Source organism: Bombus affinis, chromosome 8, assembly GCF_024516045.1.
Source record: "Bombus affinis isolate iyBomAffi1 chromosome 8, iyBomAffi1.2, whole genome shotgun sequence".
Classification (NCBI taxonomy): domain Eukaryota; kingdom Metazoa; phylum Arthropoda; class Insecta; order Hymenoptera; family Apidae; genus Bombus; species Bombus affinis.
In genome coordinates, this window is record NC_066351.1 from 14,298,900 (window position 1) to 14,315,986 (window position 17,087).

At 39.2% G+C, this 17,087-nt stretch overlaps 3 protein-coding genes across 6 annotated transcripts in view; 2 read left to right on the plus strand and 1 right to left on the minus strand.

The window, feature by feature from the left end:
• Window positions 1-40: 40 nt before the first annotated feature.
• On the plus strand, window positions 41-1,226 carry LOC126919131 (probable methylthioribulose-1-phosphate dehydratase). Its single transcript, XM_050727851.1, has 5 exons — window positions 41-183; window positions 278-372; window positions 446-714; window positions 818-1,019; window positions 1,103-1,226. The coding sequence occupies exons 1-5, from the start codon at window positions 154-156 to the stop codon at window positions 1,206-1,208; spliced, it is 702 nt and encodes a 233-aa protein (XP_050583808.1). The 5' UTR covers window positions 41-153; the 3' UTR covers window positions 1,209-1,226.
• Window positions 1,211-3,252, minus strand: LOC126919106 (CWF19-like protein 1). The gene is made up of 2 exons (XM_050727806.1): window positions 1,749-3,252; window positions 1,211-1,656 (listed from the first exon to the last, which is right to left on the minus strand). Exons 1-2 carry the CDS (start codon window positions 3,030-3,032, stop codon window positions 1,357-1,359), a joined length of 1,584 nt encoding a protein of 527 aa, XP_050583763.1. The 5' UTR covers window positions 3,033-3,252; the 3' UTR covers window positions 1,211-1,356.
• Window positions 3,253-5,260: 2,008 nt separating this feature from the next.
• LOC126919102 (single-minded homolog 2) overlaps window positions 5,261-17,087 on the plus strand; it is a 31,850-nt gene continuing 20,023 nt past the window's right edge. The window contains exons 1-2 of one of the 4 annotated variants that reach the window (XM_050727796.1): window positions 5,262-5,680; window positions 5,762-6,302. In XM_050727796.1, coding sequence (XP_050583753.1) covers window positions 6,287-6,302 — 16 coding nt within the window. In that variant the 5' untranslated portion in view covers window positions 5,262-5,680; window positions 5,762-6,286. Of the gene's footprint in view, window positions 6,303-9,942; window positions 10,262-17,087 lie in introns of those variants that run through there. The other 3 variants (XM_050727798.1, XM_050727795.1, XM_050727797.1) reach the window with 3 other exon arrangements.

Here is a 17,087-nt window from a genome sequence, read left to right on the forward strand (position 1 = left end):
CAAAAAAAAAATAATTTATAGTCTATCAAAAGTTTATTATCCACACATGAACGCACATGCGCATACCGTGATCACTGGATCAAAGTACATAGATAAGATTATAAGTGTGTAGAAAACAATACAGTAGTACGAAATTTTTCAGAATAATTAAAGATGTCCTCAGATTATTCCGAATACGACAAGGTACTACTTAAAATAATTATTTTTTAAAAATAATTATTCATATAGATACTATAACTTCAATATGTATAAGTTTAATACTTTTATTATTTTACAGGAACATCCACGAATTTTAATTCCTGAACTATGTAAACAATTTTATGATCTAGGATGGGTAACTGGTACTGGTGGAGGAATATCTATTAAACACAAGTAAATAATATTGTCTTCTTAAATTATATATTAAAGTTAATATGTTAATATAAAATAATAATTATATTTATAGAGACAAAATTTATATTGCCCCATCCGGTGTTCAGAAAGAACGCATTTGTCCGGATGAAATGTTTGTACAAGATATTAGTGGAAATGATTTAGAATTGCCACCAGTAGAGAAAAGATTGAAAAAATCTCAATGCACTCCATTATTTATGTGTGCATATATAAGGAGAAATGCTGGAGCTGTAATTCATACCCATTCAAAATTTGCTGTAATGGTGACATTACATTGGCCTGGGAAAGAATTTCGTGTTACCCATCTTGAGATGATAAAGGGTATAAAATGATAATTATATTATTACATGTATTTGTAATTATAATATATATATGTATATACTTTCATTTATTTATAAAAATATATCAATATTATATAATGTAGGCATAAGGAATCAAAAATTGGGAAAAGCATATCGTTACGACGAAGAATTAGTGGTACCCATAATAGAAAATACTCCGTTTGAAGAGGACTTAAAAGATGAATTGGAAAAAGCTATCATTGCTTATCCAGAAACTTGTGCTGTATTAGTAAGAAGACATGGTGTTTATGTTTGGGGAGATACATGGCAACAAGCAAAAACTATGTATGTATTAATTTAATACTAATATTACTAATATGTTAAGTATATCTTTTGTTTTCATCTATTATATGTCTTTCTCTATTTAGGACGGAATGTTATGATTACCTATTTGACATAGCTCTACAAATGAAACTAAGTGGATTAGATCCAGCTGCGGTTCCAAAAAATTATGTACATAATAATAAGGAATAAAATTGCAAATTAATAACATTATTTTTATTCATTACTTTTACAAGATAATAAATTAATATCTCTATATATTTTTTCAGAAACCATGATATACAGAGATACATATATATATAGCTATTATAGTATTAATATCTTAAACTTTTGTACATCTTTAAGTATCCAAATCAAATGGTTGAAAATCCCTTCTAATTCGTTTTGCTAACTCAATTTCTTTCTCTTGACCCAATTGACAATCTTTCCAATCAACTCGATCATCAAGATCTAATATTCTGTCTGAAGCTAATACCTCCCTACCAAAGTGGAGTGGAAAGTCTTTGTTTATCCTATGATATAACTTTTGTCTATCTGGCAACTCTGCATAAAAATATAGAACACCTGGTTGTGCAATTTGCTGTAAATCGGTGTGTGGAGGTAATTCTGATATTTTAAAATTATTACATTGTGCCATCTCCTAAAACAAAAGTATTATTAATATCTACTAATCATAACATATAATATCTAACATTTTTACAATATCTAAGCAATCATAATAAAAGTATTCACCTCAAATGCTTCTTTCAGAGCTGCTGCTTGATTTTTATGAATAGGTACAACTTGTAATTGGCAATGAGATGTTTTGAAGTTACGTTCAAAGAATACAGGTACTTTGTCTAAAGTAGCATAATAATTGGTTATAGCGTCTTTATATTGTTCAATTTCATCTTTTACTTCTTTTGGTAGAATAGAAAGACTTTGATGATGTGTTATTGGTAAAATTAAGAGATGATTCTCAACCAATCCACCTCTAGCAAGTGCAACATATACCTCTATCCCAACTGATATTACTAAATGTTTAGAAACTTCAGGACTGGATAAGCAAAACCAGCACTTTGTTTGGTCAAATTCTCGTTTTAATTTTTTATTAAAACCTCCATAAGATTTGGATCTTTTAGTACTTTCTTGAGATTCCATATCATAAAAATATTGTGTATGTCCTGGTTGTTTTGATTTTTGTAGAGATGGTTCACTTAATAGCATTGATTTGGGATATGGAATATCTGTTTCATCTGTAGTTTTCATAACTAACTCAGATAAACGCGATCGGTCAACAGGAGTTAGATTCAATGCATACAACCATTTCCTTTTTTGACCATTCACTACAGGAGCAAGCGCTATAAACCTTGTTGCAATTTCAATACTTCCTTCTTGCAGACTTCGATTCCTATATGGAGGTCTTTCATAATATATGCCTTCTAATGCTGATACATGGTATCTTGGTTTTACTTGGGCACTCAACCACGCAATTAATTTTGAACCCTGATATTTCAAGTTTGGTTTATTAGGATCTAAATTTGTAATATAAGCAGGCCAGGGTGAAGTCATTAATATATCAATTCCACGAAAATTAGGTTGACCTTTTATACAAGCTTGTTTAATCGACATTACATCATTTTCATTGAAGCAAGTAGGTTTCATTTCCAATGAGTTATTTTCTGTACCGCTGATATAAGCTATTTTAAGTCCAGAACTAGCAGTATATAATCCACGTTTTCCAAGATAAGTAAGATTTTGACAAATTTCACAACCATCAACATCTGGATAATTATTTAAATCAACTTCCTCGTTAGCGCCAATAATATAAGTTGGAACTGGTATACTTTTCATACCACTTTTATAGTCTTCAAGCTCCGTGTTGTCTTCGCCAAAAAAATTTCCCACGCATAACAAAAAGTCGAAAGGTCCGCTTTTCTTATTGATAGCATCAATTTTATTGAATAAAAATTTAAAATGTCCTTCTACATCTCCACACATTAATACCTTTTGCTTTTCAGTCATGTTTAATAACATAACCTAAATTTCAGTAAGTAAATATATACACAATAAATATTAGTTAGAAATTGTATTAAAAATCCATAAATTACAATTGAATAACAATTAAAATAGCTTTCTATTATTATTATTATTATTTCAATATTTTCAATTGTATAAAACTGACATTTTCCATGAGTAATGTTTTACCGCGTTTTTAACGGAAATAATTAAATAACTGCATACCAAACATCTCAATTTGTTACTATAAGATTACTAGTTCAATGTAGTAAATTAAAGTCCCTATTATAATATTTTGATACCATATGATAGTACCAGACTAAGTGCGAATAAACATCGTGTTTTATCCACTTGGAAGAAAATAGAAATCCTTTTATATTCCCTATAATTGAGAGAAATACTGGAAAGCATAACTATGTAAATTACCACATTTATATGTTAATAAATAAATAATTGCCTATGGTAGTAGAGTCGGTAGTGATGGAAATGATAAAGATGGTAAAGGACATTAAAGAAATCGTTCATTCTTTGCAAAGTACATACTTTTCTACAGTCGATATATCCACTTACATCGTTTACACTGATTTGATGTCAAACCACATCGTAAAACAATATTGTTGATATGTACATAATGTCATTCGGTAATACTTGTTGATATTTCCCAAACAATATTAAATATAGAAACAGACAATTACGTTACAAAATTGTCTTTTTACATTATTATCATTAGATTATTATTATACATCACTTACATCATTTACATGTACATAAGAATACAAACTATAAAATCATAAAAATTTTCTGCGTACATATAAATTAATTTTTATTCTATATTTCAAAACGATAGTTATGTATAAAAGATCGAAGTTCTAACACCAAGACTAAATCAAGTAAGAGAAAGTTTCCAACATTCAGTTACTAGGTAGGTATGTACATACTTTGTTGTGAATTTTCGTGCGACAGCATAGTAATTTCAGGACTACACTTGTTACGAATAGACCATCTTGTATCCTCGAATGACTAACATCTGGAAACGATTTCCACGTCGTAAAATTCTATTGCCTACCTGCTAACCGTGCACAATTTTGCGTCTATCAAAAATATGACCGTAAAGAAAATTTCCGGGGACGGTATTTCTCTAATTTAAAGCAAACAATTTCAATCTTAACAGATGCACAAAGAATCGACTGATAATCTCATATAACCTAAAAATCTCTCGTGGCAAATAATTAACTTCAAATCATAAAATTATTATCTTTAGAAAAATTTATGCAAAGATCTTTGATGGCCTCTGGAATTTATTTAAAATATGTTTGACCGCGAACAATAGAGAGAAACCGGAAGAATTTATATGGAGAACAGCGGAAACTTACCCCTGCGCTCGCTGGTAGCGAAAAGAAGTGTAAATAAATACACACCTTTGCACAAACCAGCGAACACAGTCGCACTTACATATATAAGACATTCGTATAACCTAGCCAGTTGCTGCGGTGAACAGGAATAATAAAAAGAGAAACAGAAGAGGAAAGGACCGTTGACAAAGAGAGGCGGCAACGGAAGCAACGCTGGAGACATATTATACATATGAAACAGAACGAGAAGAAGAGAACGGATACGGTTGGTATGTATGTCTGTGCTAGTAAAATTATGGTGGGGATAGTTACTTACATAGAGTCGACACTAGGCGTGGCATGTGGTACCACCCAACCGACCAATCAGAACGGGAGGCGTTATCTAGACGTATAACAATGCTTGGTGTAATACATAGTTCAGTGGTTCTCAACTACCCTCTATTCAACTTTCTGACTGCAAAACGCCGATACAATCCGTAAAAATCTCATATTTTTCAATGTGAACGTACGATCGATCGAATAAAAGCTAGAAATATAATTATTCACGATTAATATCGATAATTTCCGAGTAGAAATCCACGCGAACAACGTCGTATAATTGCTGCGTTATCCCGATGAAAGCCTTTATCAGGTCACGATGGGATGAAACTGGGGCTTAAGTACCGCCTACGTTAGAAATCATTGCCACAAGCGCAACTCGTGAGGTTATGCGGCTGCGTTGGTACGACGAAAGCTTTTGCAGAATCCAGAACGATAGAGGGAGTCGGAGAAACAAAGAGAAAGAGAGAGAGAGAGAGGACGAGAGTGAGAGGAAAAGAGGGACAGAAAGGGAGGCGCGAACAGAGAGAGAAAGATGGAAGAAAGGGTGGCAAGTTGGAGGAACGCTGGTCCACGGTACGGTGGGGAGTCCAGCGTGCACCGTGCATCCAGTTGTATACCTAAATGCGTACGGCACTGTTTTAATAGTACACACGCGTAGTCACGGCCCAATGAATTGATCCCGCGAGGTGCATCCCCCGGATAAAAAAGATGTCGCGCCATCTTTGAGGGCACTCCCGCTTCCAGAGGGCTAGCGCGCGCATTTTCGATCGTCGACCGTCAGCCAGCACATACCTTTTTCTCAAAGCGAGCGCGCGTGTTTGAAACAAGTTCCGATTTAAAAGAGAAACGAACAAATTTCTAAATTATCGTTTTAAACCGTTTAAAATTGCCATTGAATTAAATTAGGACGAAATACTTTAAGAACGACGAAGAGATATCTAGAATTTAATTACCGATAAAATCATAACTTAAAGATATCGAAATATATAACATGTAATGTTCCAACTATTAAATATTTATAGTTGTCGCGTTATTGCAACACGTAAGTGCTATACACAATGGTCGTTATTTCAGATCGATTAATACATATGTAACAAGTATCGTTAAACAGTGACACGTCCTCGATGCGTTACAATCGAAAGCGAGGGTTTCCAGTTGCGTTCATCGAAGTTCCGTCGGATGATGTGCCCGAGACGAAGTGAAAAGTAATTTTTCTCAAGACTTAAGAACCGAGCGAACCTAATACGAGGAACGTTAAGTGCGAAAGACTGTGAAATATCTGTCATTTTTGTTGCGGTATAGGTGGAAAAATATTTTTATCAACATCTTGTAAAAACTTTGCTCTTAAACGTTCGTAAGATGGGACGGTTAAAAATGGTGTAAAGCAACGATCGAAAGTAACGATGTAATCGGTAGAATTAGTTGATACGTAAAGAGATTAACAATAATATTCGATGGAATTCCGCGAACGACCGAAGTGCGTCAAGTGCCGACGGCTTGATCAAAGTGTTCGCTCTTTGAGACGTCCCCGCTGCCAAAATCACTTTCGCACCGAGGGTGACTAATTGACTCTTTCCCCGGTGGAACGCTGGTGAGAGTATGGGTTTATTCGAAGGTAAGTAAAATTATCGGATCTATTTGATTTGACAAATAGTTGTAAGGTAAGTACGAGATATAACTTATAAATATGTATATTTGTTTGGAACTTGCAATACTTCGGAATCGAACAAACTGCAGATTTAAATGCGAGTTCAATTCGGCAATCAAAGTTTTCAAATTGAATATCAAATTCGAGGTTTCTCGAGTTCGGTCTGAGAACTCAAACGATTTTGCAAGATTTCAAACTTTTCCCCCGATGGATTTCGCCGTCTAAACGATTCTCTTCCGGTGCTTTGATAAGCATCTCCCGAAGGATGAACGCGCGAAAAAGGGTCAGGGTATTGGCGAAAAGGCAGTAGGAAAAATCAAATCGTAAAATAACAGTCGCGTCGATCGTTTCCGATCAAACAGATCTATGCTCGCGTCGTAACATCTTGATCAAAACGAAACGATTTACATGCGCACAGGTGTATGTAATTTGACTCCGTAGTTCGGATGCTGGCAAATTGTTCGTCTATATCCGTCGAACGTATCCCAATACATATTACGTTACGGTACCCGCATGTCTCACGAGAGATTCAAAAATCAATGTTACACCCCTTTCTCGATAATTTCCTTGAGAAAGTAGGATTTTCATAATCGTCGATCCATCGTGACAAAAGCGACCATCGTCGAAGCATCTTTCTATACCGGTCCAATGTATTTCCATTTCCTCGAACGAAACGTTCATCGTATTATATAATAACTGTAAACGTATGTAATTAAATTATTATTACAGTGCATCGTTATCATCTAAAAAGTGGGCAAATCGGACTAGCGTTGTTTCTGTTACGAATTGCACAATTCTTCTATTCCAAGTAGAAATTGCACGAATTAAAAACCCTTCGAACAGTTTCACCGTGCTTGTTCTCTATCGATGAATCGAGAACGCGATACGCACGCGATAAATTAACGCGTAACAGGCGCGCGTGTCAGTTTTCACGCTTGTTCGACGTTCGTTCTAATCACTTAAGTGCCTCGTTTCGAAAACATTTGCCGGAGCAAAGGGAAAGGGGTGGAAATCGAGTTCTCGAAGATACCTCAAGACGGATGAACCCGGCACCCTATTTCGAGATAACCAGTGCGTGTCATAGGTGCAACGAAGCGCGTCCCCGTTTTCGGCGCGTCTAAACGCTGCTAAAGTAAATAGGAACGCGTGTTACGTGCCGTTACGACAAGGGGCGTGTCGTTTCCTAGAGTCATTTGTAAGGAAAATGTCCGGTTCTCGAACGTGATCCTTTTCCGTGTCCTGCTCGGTACCCTTCCGTAGCTCACGAAACAGAGAAAACTTATGCGTCCGCGCAGCTGTCGCGTAAATCTTGCCGCAGAACCCGTCGCTGCACTTTTTTCTCCTTCTTTTTCCCTCCTCCAAACATCAACTGCGTATTTTGAAAAATTTTTTTTTTTTTTTTTTGGAACTATGTATCATTCATAATACGTGGATCTGTATTTGTATTACAGCGAAACACTTTAGGGAGTGCCGTTCATTTTTATTTTTTTCATCACACGGTTGTTTTAGAATAGATTCTGAAACTTGAACTGGCTTAGTCGATCCAAATAAGAGAAAGAACGGGAGATCGATATTAGAGATATTTTGATGTTTGTTTCTTTTTTATTTTGTTTAAATTATTTCAGGATACACGACGAAGGCGTTATTCGTACGAGTTTCTGAGAATCCAAGGTATTCTAAACTCCGTATTCCCCGGAATCTTTATCGGAAAAATAATAAAGGATCAAGTTAGATATAGAACGGATTGTTTATTTGCCGCTGGCAGAGACGCACTTCTCGCTAGAACGACGTCTTAAATGTAGATCGTCGATTAACGCTGTTACATACTTTGAAATTGAAACGCTTTCAGCAACTAATAATAGTAAGATTGTAAAGTCCGCACGAGTGTACAGCATGCAACATCCTGGCACGTGCGTAAACATCACTTAGGTAATTCCAACTCTCAGCTTCGCGACACAATGGTCCCGGAATAATCACATTTTGCAAATTCAAATTCGTAGAAACGTAAAAATGGCAACTTCTCTTCAACGACTTTCTTCGTTGTTACCAACGATAAAGAAACATTCGGTTTCTATTTCTCCTGCAACCTTTCGATTTACTCGATGCAACGGTTCTAAAATTAGACTCGCGCCAAAAATTTATTTAGTCTGTCGCGTTCCCGTCCCTGCTATCGGAAACAAATCAAATTTGTCGACGTCGTTAAATCACGGCTTGGCCGTTCAACGCCCGAGACCGAGAGAGCAAATATACAGAGGCCCATAAAATCGCGTTCCTACACGAATCACCCCCGTGCACCGGTCGCCCGACGTCACAGCGTTGTCGACGAATTTTTATGCCTCCTACTTTTTCCTTCCTTTTCTCTCTGCGCTCTCTATTTCCAAAGAAAAACTTCTTCGTTAATGACTACGCGTATCGTAGACGTCATTTAAATTCCAGTTCTCGCGCTTCGCGATACAAAGCTATTCTCTGTTCCATTCCCTTTCGTTCCATTCCCAAGCCTCGCATCGTCCATGGTAATTCGATCGACAAATTTTACGAGCCTTGGAACAAAAATGAAAGTGAACATTTTATCGACGTATTTGGACTTTTATTTTATTACGTTGATAATTATTAATTACTCGAATGTTAACTCTATTGCTTCCAGCTTGTCGTATTTCTTCTATCGTTAGATATCCTTTTACCTTTGACAAAAATAAGAGGAACGGAGTCTCGTTTCAATTTTATATCAAAGATTTTCCTGAAACATTACAAATTGGTTTTCCGGTTGGAACGAGTCGAGACACGAGGAATTCGAGAATTATAACGGAATGAACGATTAGGAAGTCGTTTCCTCGTAATTGTCTCGATTTCCTCGTTGTTTGAAGAGGAAACGAAGGCGTGAACATAAGAAAAGCGATCGCGATCATTTTCCGGAGGGATCCCGCTTAGGATCAGAGAAGCCGCAAAACGGCCAGCTGTTACGTGTTCGTTTTAGCGGGCGGATAGGTGAAAACGACTTAAGCGTTTCGACATGTGTAGAAACACGACATCCGATACTTCCCTGAGACCTCCTACCGCGGTCGGTGCTTGTCCGATCAAGATTTACGACGTTGCATCCTCTAAATGGCACGAGATCGCCGGTACACGCATTATCGCGCTCGTTTATAGCGCAACAAGTAAATAAATTTCACGCGACTAGTCGAGAACCACCGTTCATCCGTATTTTTCCATCTCTTCTACTCGCGCAATTATTCATCTCGTAATTGTACCTTTTAACAGGTTTTATTCGCTTGTCTCTCTTTTTTTTCATTTTTGCCGTCGATAGCGATTGTTTCGTAGTAACGAAGTGGAATATACGTTCGATACGATCGTACAATGAAGTTACGACGATCGATGACTACGAGGAAAAATAATCAGTACGAATGATCGCGATTGTTTGAGCGAAATATTGCAAGGAAAAAAGAAGAAACACGCGAAATGAAGAAAAAATTTGTTTCTTCGACGAACGGAATATAAATAAGGCAATTGACAGTCTTTGACACATAAAGGGGTGACGTAGTCCTCGGCAACATCATTTTTCCTTGAGATATAAGGTGACGTAGATAGAAGGGAAGAGGGGATAGAGAGAGAGATAGCTTCCTTTACGTGAAATCTGTAACCATTCTCGTGCATGTAATTCCCACATGACTAAAATGGGGCCCCCGTGGTGGGGAGATATGTAACATCGGGATCCTGAGTCAAGCTCGAAGTTTAGTTTTGCTTACGACGACTTTAAGTTCCGCCGTCTCTTGTCCTCTGACCCGACTCACCGAGTCGAAGAAATGATACTGAATCGTTATTATCTTCGGGAAAGTTTCGTGCCTCTCTTTGTCAGTACGATCGATGTGCTACGTATCATTCGCATTTGAGTAAGTGGCCATTCGGATAATCTGAATGCAATATGAAGAGTGAGTATTTATCCTAATTCTAAATCGACTTTTGCAACTGTATCTTTGTACTAGGTGCGTGACATTCGTGAAAGTTATTACTGGACCGCAGATCTCGTGTATTCGCGGAAGATTCGAAGATGCACAGAATGCGCACGATGCGAAATATTACGGAAAAATATCGAAACGATCGTCCACTTAAAGTTCCATTCTTCTGACTTACATAAAAATACAAAATTTCGTTGATGGAAGCAATGATCGCGTTTTATCGAGATTCGATCGGTTTTCGTTTTTTTTTTCCCCGCAAAGAAACTTTTGCCGACGAAAGGAAGCGATTCGCAGGCAATTTTTCTCTTTTCCCGCTAACAGTCGCGTTCTTCCGCTTCTCGAGCTACGACTTCCAATAATCCTGCTAAATTGCTAGGCCGTTCGGTCGAAGTTCGTCCGTGTATCGGGTTGGCTTAGTGAAACGGGAGAGAAATCGTTAAATAAAAGCGGCCACGGATCTGAGAGCCGAGGGTACGTGGCGAATAGTAAAAAAAGAGCAACGTGTGTCGCGGGTCGTCACGCCAGGCAACCCCCATCGTGGCTTATGGCGTACGACCACGTGAGATTCGAGAATTTCGTCAGGCTCTGCGTTGCCTTTTGTCATCGACTGGGTCCTGGGCCCAGTTCTTAATTCGCAACGGCGACAACGCCGACATTACGACCGACTAAATTAACTTTACGTTATTTCTCTTCCATTCCTTATTGATACTGATAAAGAAAGCAGATAGAAATCATTTTTCTTTACAACGTTATAAATTATTTTTGACGATTTAAATGGCTACTCTCGTGCTTTCAGCATTTTTGCATTAAGATTTTTTTAATTTTTACTCTGCGATTCCCTTTGTCGAGAGTTCTAATATACCGATGATTCAATCGTTAAAAAATGTTATCAATTATACCGCGACAAAGAGCGAAGAATTTCTCCCCGTCGTTCTCTTTATTCGACATCCTCCGTACGCGAAAAATGCTTCATATAGAAGAAACTAGAGTTTAATGATTTGACGGTGATCGTTGATAACCTTGAAGATAGTTCTCGATGTACCGTAGCTGTCCCGTTGTCGTTGCACTCACATGCATATTTTTATTGCGCGTGTAGTTGATGCTTACGATATATGCAAGTCTGATTATGGTACAAGATGCCTCGTCAGCATAACAGACATCCTTGTTATCGTAGCGGCGTCCAAGGTTACACCGTTGGTACTTAACCGAACACCGATTTGTTCTTCCTCCCACGTTTATTTCTCGTCCTTTTCGTTTCCACGTGTTTTCATCGACACGCCGCTTCTCACGCGCGAATGTCTGCTTGCATCCCAGCTTCGTCAATTAATTCCATCAGCCGATAAATATCTGTATCGCGCGATTAAATAAGCATTTTTCGGTCACGCGCGTGCGATGCAGGATTTGTAGCACCTCGTCCGTCGATCCTACCGACGATATTTTGCAATCGTTACATGTATTATGTATAAATAAACGTGTAAAGCCTGGTTTTTAAAGCGGAATAAATTAAACGCGTGATTAATCGTCCGATGAAACGAGTCTGTTTTTTTATATTTCGCTGAGTCGTCGATTTTCACACGTGTGATTCGTGATTCTCCGTGGCAGCGATTTTTCATAGCAGAATATAAGGCAAACCGTGGTTTAGCAGAAGGCCAACTCGCTTTCTTTGACTGCCTCTCTTCTCTGTAGCGAAGGCGTCACGGACCGCGAGACGAGTCGTGGCGTTTACAGCCGAATCGAATGGCAAAAGCAACGAAACACGGACCCGAGCAACTCCTGCTTCGTCGGAACCGATTGCCCGTGTGTTCCATCTTACATTTCGTTACAAAACAAAGCGTTCGTCTCCTCAAAATACACAGAAAGTCTGTTACTAAAATCCGCAAACCGAGAAAGAAAACCAAAAAGAACGATAATGAAATGAAAAATATCGATTGGTGGGCCTGCGACAGTAAACAGACAGTTCCACTTCCGAGTAATCAAATTCATAGTCGAACGATATTCGTACCAATGAATGAACTTTCGCACCTTTGATTTAACTTAACAATTGAAACGTCGCACCGTGTCTTCTTATTGCTGCGTGACCCTCGATTCTGATCGAAAGAAGGGAAAGAACGAATAGAATTCATCGATCGATGTTATTCGCAAGCACGATCGCGCGATAGTCAACTAACAATAGCGAACAAAGTAACTTGGAACGTCATTGCAAACATCGTATACCGCATGATACTCTTCAAGGTGTACCAGGAAACGAAGAAATTCGCTAGTCAATTGTTATACTTTCTGTGAAAGTGGCCTCGTGGATTCGCAGAAACACCGCAAATATACGACCCGTTTTCCTTTGACGCGCACCACCTCCGAGCGCTGATGTATACCTCGGGGTGAGAGTGCAAAAACGAGGAGGTGATAATAAGCCGTAAAGACTGTGAGACGCATCAGGAATGCGTGAAGCGTTTATTCCCTTTAGGTTTACGAACGGCTGGATGTCGAGCACAGTCCAATCATCAAAGTGGCGATATTTCAACGAAATTATTGCGTTGCAAGATGTCACTCATACTTGCAGCGTTTTTTCTCTCCCTCTCTCTCTCTTTTTCTTTTTTTTCTTTTTTTTTAAGCTACACGACGAGGATTCGTTTCATTGAAACATAGGACTAAATTGTTCGAAGGAACGGATACTCGTAAAATTTGAATCGTTTATCCATATATTCTATATGACTCGTTATATATAATTAATAAACGCGAGTGTAGTGAACATTTTTCGATATTCATGTTCATATTTTTTTAGAACAGAAGAACAGAAGACGAAGAATGTGTCGCTAGTGATTTATCTAAGACTATCTAGGGTCTAGACGCTGCTTTACAAATATTTGTAGTAAACATTGATCTCCTCGACTTCTTCTTCTTCTTTGATTTGTGTACTCAATTTATATCGTTCTCTATATCATAATTCTTCCGCGCGTCAGGGTGGAAATCGGGGATTTCAACGGACCGCGGAAATCGTTCGTGTTGTCCTTTCCCTTCCTTTGATTTAGACGTGACAGGCTATAGTTTATTCAGCAGTTCTTCGAACGCTTCTACGATCGAATCCTTCCAATTGTTAAGTGCTTATAACATATCGTTGTATTGAAAATATAATTAATATAGTTGGGATACAAAAGAGAGCGTCGAAAGAAGAGTTTCAATCAGAGTTCGAAGTAAAACAAAGTTTCGATATTTTAACTGGAAGAAAATGGGAAACGCGAGAATTATCTATGAAAATCGTGACGTCAATCAAACAGCGAGGAAGTCGGATTGCTTGGCCGCGAGCCAAAGCGTAGAATAATGGTATGTTAATCTTGGCGCTAGGGATCGTATCGTTTTAAACAACATCCTATTTAACGACCCCTCTCGCGATCTTCAAGAACTTTAGAAATTATTCCTTTAATTAAGGTCGCGTAAAATTGTGTTGGAAATTTTTGCGAGCTGACGCGCCTTCTCTCTCGCGTATCCCTCGTATTATGAAATTGAAATGCGTCGGTGAAGTTTTGACAGAAAGACGTAAGATGAAGTTGTAACCGAATACGGTAAATTTCCATAGATTTTCTCAGCGAGCAAAACCGTCAGGCGTAATTGGAGAATATTTTTCCTTGCATACGCTCGTCGCAACGATGCGTCCTATGCAAGCGACGTATGTAGGATGTTATACTTTGTAGAGTGTGGCGTCATTCAACGCAGTGTACGTGTCCAAGTGGAAAACACTGGCGACACCAATTATCCATTTTTGCACGGAATTATCGCCGTCGACCGAGATAACGGTGACCATGCTCGCGTCGCGTACAAATCGTTTACAAAGAGAAGATACTCGAAAAACACCATCGAACTTGGAATTCCGCGATGGCCTTGCTCGTTATCGCCGCGTGAAACACCTCTCAGATCAAAATAATAAATGAACACCACCGATGCATCGACAGCAGCCACCCTTTTACCTCTAACAAGTTTCTACCACGTTTATTACGTCGAAGAAACAATCTTCCTCTATTAAAAGCATAATTTTAATCGTTCCGCTGAATATTTTCCGGCCACGTTTAAAGCTATACAACAAATTACTCAGTTTCTCTCGAGTACCGTAAATTAGTTCGCTTTTGCTTCCACTGTCTGAGATAACAATTGTTAATGTACGTATAGGGACGACTGATTCCTGTCGGTGTGGCTGCTACCGGTTCGTGATCGGTACCGCGGATGACATAGTGTACGTTGGGTGGCCATTTTAGAGACATGCCTGGACGATCAGTCACACTTAACGTCAGGACTGAAGTGACTTAGTTTAGGGCTGTTTAAGGGCGGGCTGTTCGCGGATGAAAAGCTTGGGGGCCTCGCCCATTCGAGACCGTCGGGGTGCGAGTCTCTCTCTCTTTCTCCGATGTAGTTCCACCGTTTCTACCCTCTCCATCTTCTCAACGAGGTACCAACTAACAACGTGAATGAGAGGGCGACTTCTCTGCTAGCCAGCCTTTCTCCTCTGTATGTTCAACCCTCATTCTCCCGCGTCTTTTTCTCCGAAAGCACTCCGAGAACTATATCGTCGTTGCGACTAAGGTACGTACGCACACGATCTCGCGGAAACGTTTCGCTTCTGTACACGCACACGTCGTTGTTCGGTGGTTTACGCGGGTAGTTACGTACGAGGGAGGCTTTCTGACGCGCGCGACGTTTCCTCTTCGTCCCGAAGGGTTGTTAGATATTTCTTTTTTCCCTCGTCCACGAGGGAGCAGATTGTCGTTACTCTAATTGTTACTCGTACGTGTCATTGTCAGTCGGATAAAATATCCCCGTTTTGCTTCACCCTACAATTAGCGATCCACGGAGACAATAGCCGAAACTTCGATCCGTTTCTGAATTCCTATCTGAAAGCGCGCTTTGTCGAAGCGCGCGATGTATTTCCGGGAGCACGACAGTTGCGAAAGAGTTCCGAGAAAGTAGAACAAATTCGGCAACCGTCTACAACTTCCACCTACCGCATGCGACATCTTAACGATACGATCGTTGCCTGGCACGAGTTTACAGGCCTATACACTTACCTCTCACGTTTCAGCATCGCGACTCTGGCGTCTAAACAAAGTGTCGAATTCGTGGGTGGCCGGTGCTGCTGATCCATCAGCCCTTTTAACACTTTTAACATCCTTAGCCTCGGAATATTCCAAAATTCGTTTATCATTTATCGGCTCATCCTGTCGCCAGCTAACTCGAAACAATGTCGCCGATCGCAACACCGTGGATCGCGCTTTCGCTTTCATTCTGCGTACACACATACACATAAAATGGCTACAAAACGTATTTGCGCATATCCTTATTCTCTAACGAGGTATTTTTTATCAGGTTCTATACTTTGTCCTCGCAGTATCAAATCATAAAGGTACTACCGACTGATACGCGATTTGATATACCCGAATTTAATTAATTAGCACGTGGATGCTATAACGAATACGATAGTTTCGTAGCTACCTTAGCTGCCTTTGTCTTCACACGCAGAAGTTCGTCACTGCATTTGACACAACCAGCGAAAGAATCGCGCAAAAATTTCATAAACCAGCGAAGCTTGCTGTCGAGTTCTTCCAAAAGAAAGAACAGAAGCGAACTGTGTATTCTCTGTTCCGTCGTTACCTAGCACGAATGCACAAGCTTCGTAGCGAGAAATTGGTAGCGTGTTTCTTTTAAATAAACGCTCGGCCAACGCAATGAGATCAGCCAGCTTGTCGCTCGGTGTGTATCAACGTTGGCTGAAAGACGTAGAGAAATCCGAGGTGCACGATTCGAGGAGTAAGCGTGGAACGGGGGAGGAAAGGTGTAAGATTACCGTCTTTATACGTTTCTCGACTGGCTGTTGTTTGTTGGGTCCACGAACAACATTGTAAGTAAATGGAGTAAGTAGCGGAGACCGTGGGGTTATGCTGGACGGGGCCACGTGTTGTACCGTCTACGTATCAAACGGTAGCTACGTAAGAACGCAGATATGTCAGCCAGCGAAGCGTAGACCGGTCCTCGTGATTCTACGTGGTCAGCAAAATGGAAGAGAAACATGGCTCGTAGCGCAATTTAAACGCGCCGCGGTTCCAAGTAGCGAAGACTCCACGTGGAAGGAGTTCATGCAACTCAAGCAGAAGGTACTTTGATCGTTAGAACACGTGTTGGTGATTCAGATGGGAAGAGAAAAGATATCACAAAGAAATCGAACGGCTATTTAGTTTGCTTCGGTTAGAAACGTCAGGTTCGTGTGATTATAAGGAGTATTTAAAAAATTCTACGATGATGCGAAAATATGATGTACAGTTAAATGGCTCGTGGATCGAGTTGTTTGGTTATCGGTAGATCGTTCAGGCATTTACGAGAAATGTAAACGTTCGAAAATATACCGGACGCATCCGACAGGTAGAACACATCTAGAAAATATCCAGAGTAAGATATTTATCAGAACTCGACACATTCGTTTTATATAAATTCATATTCTTACGAACATGACTAAAGAAATACCATCGGGACGAACGCTTGTTGTACACAGCATGATAGATACCATGGGTATTTTGTATATTTTTACATGCCATGTACATTCTTGATTCCTCGTTGATCCTTTAAGCGCGTAAATATTCCCCGCGAACGTATAAACATTCGCGGTCTATTTGTAAAAAATAGAAATCTATTTAGATTCGATTAATCTAGTTGCATTTGTGATAACACAAAGTTACGTAAATATTCGCAGATTCATCGTCGTACAATGATCAGCCTACGAACTTTTTGACCGAATCGGTATAATCGAACGATGTTCGCTAGA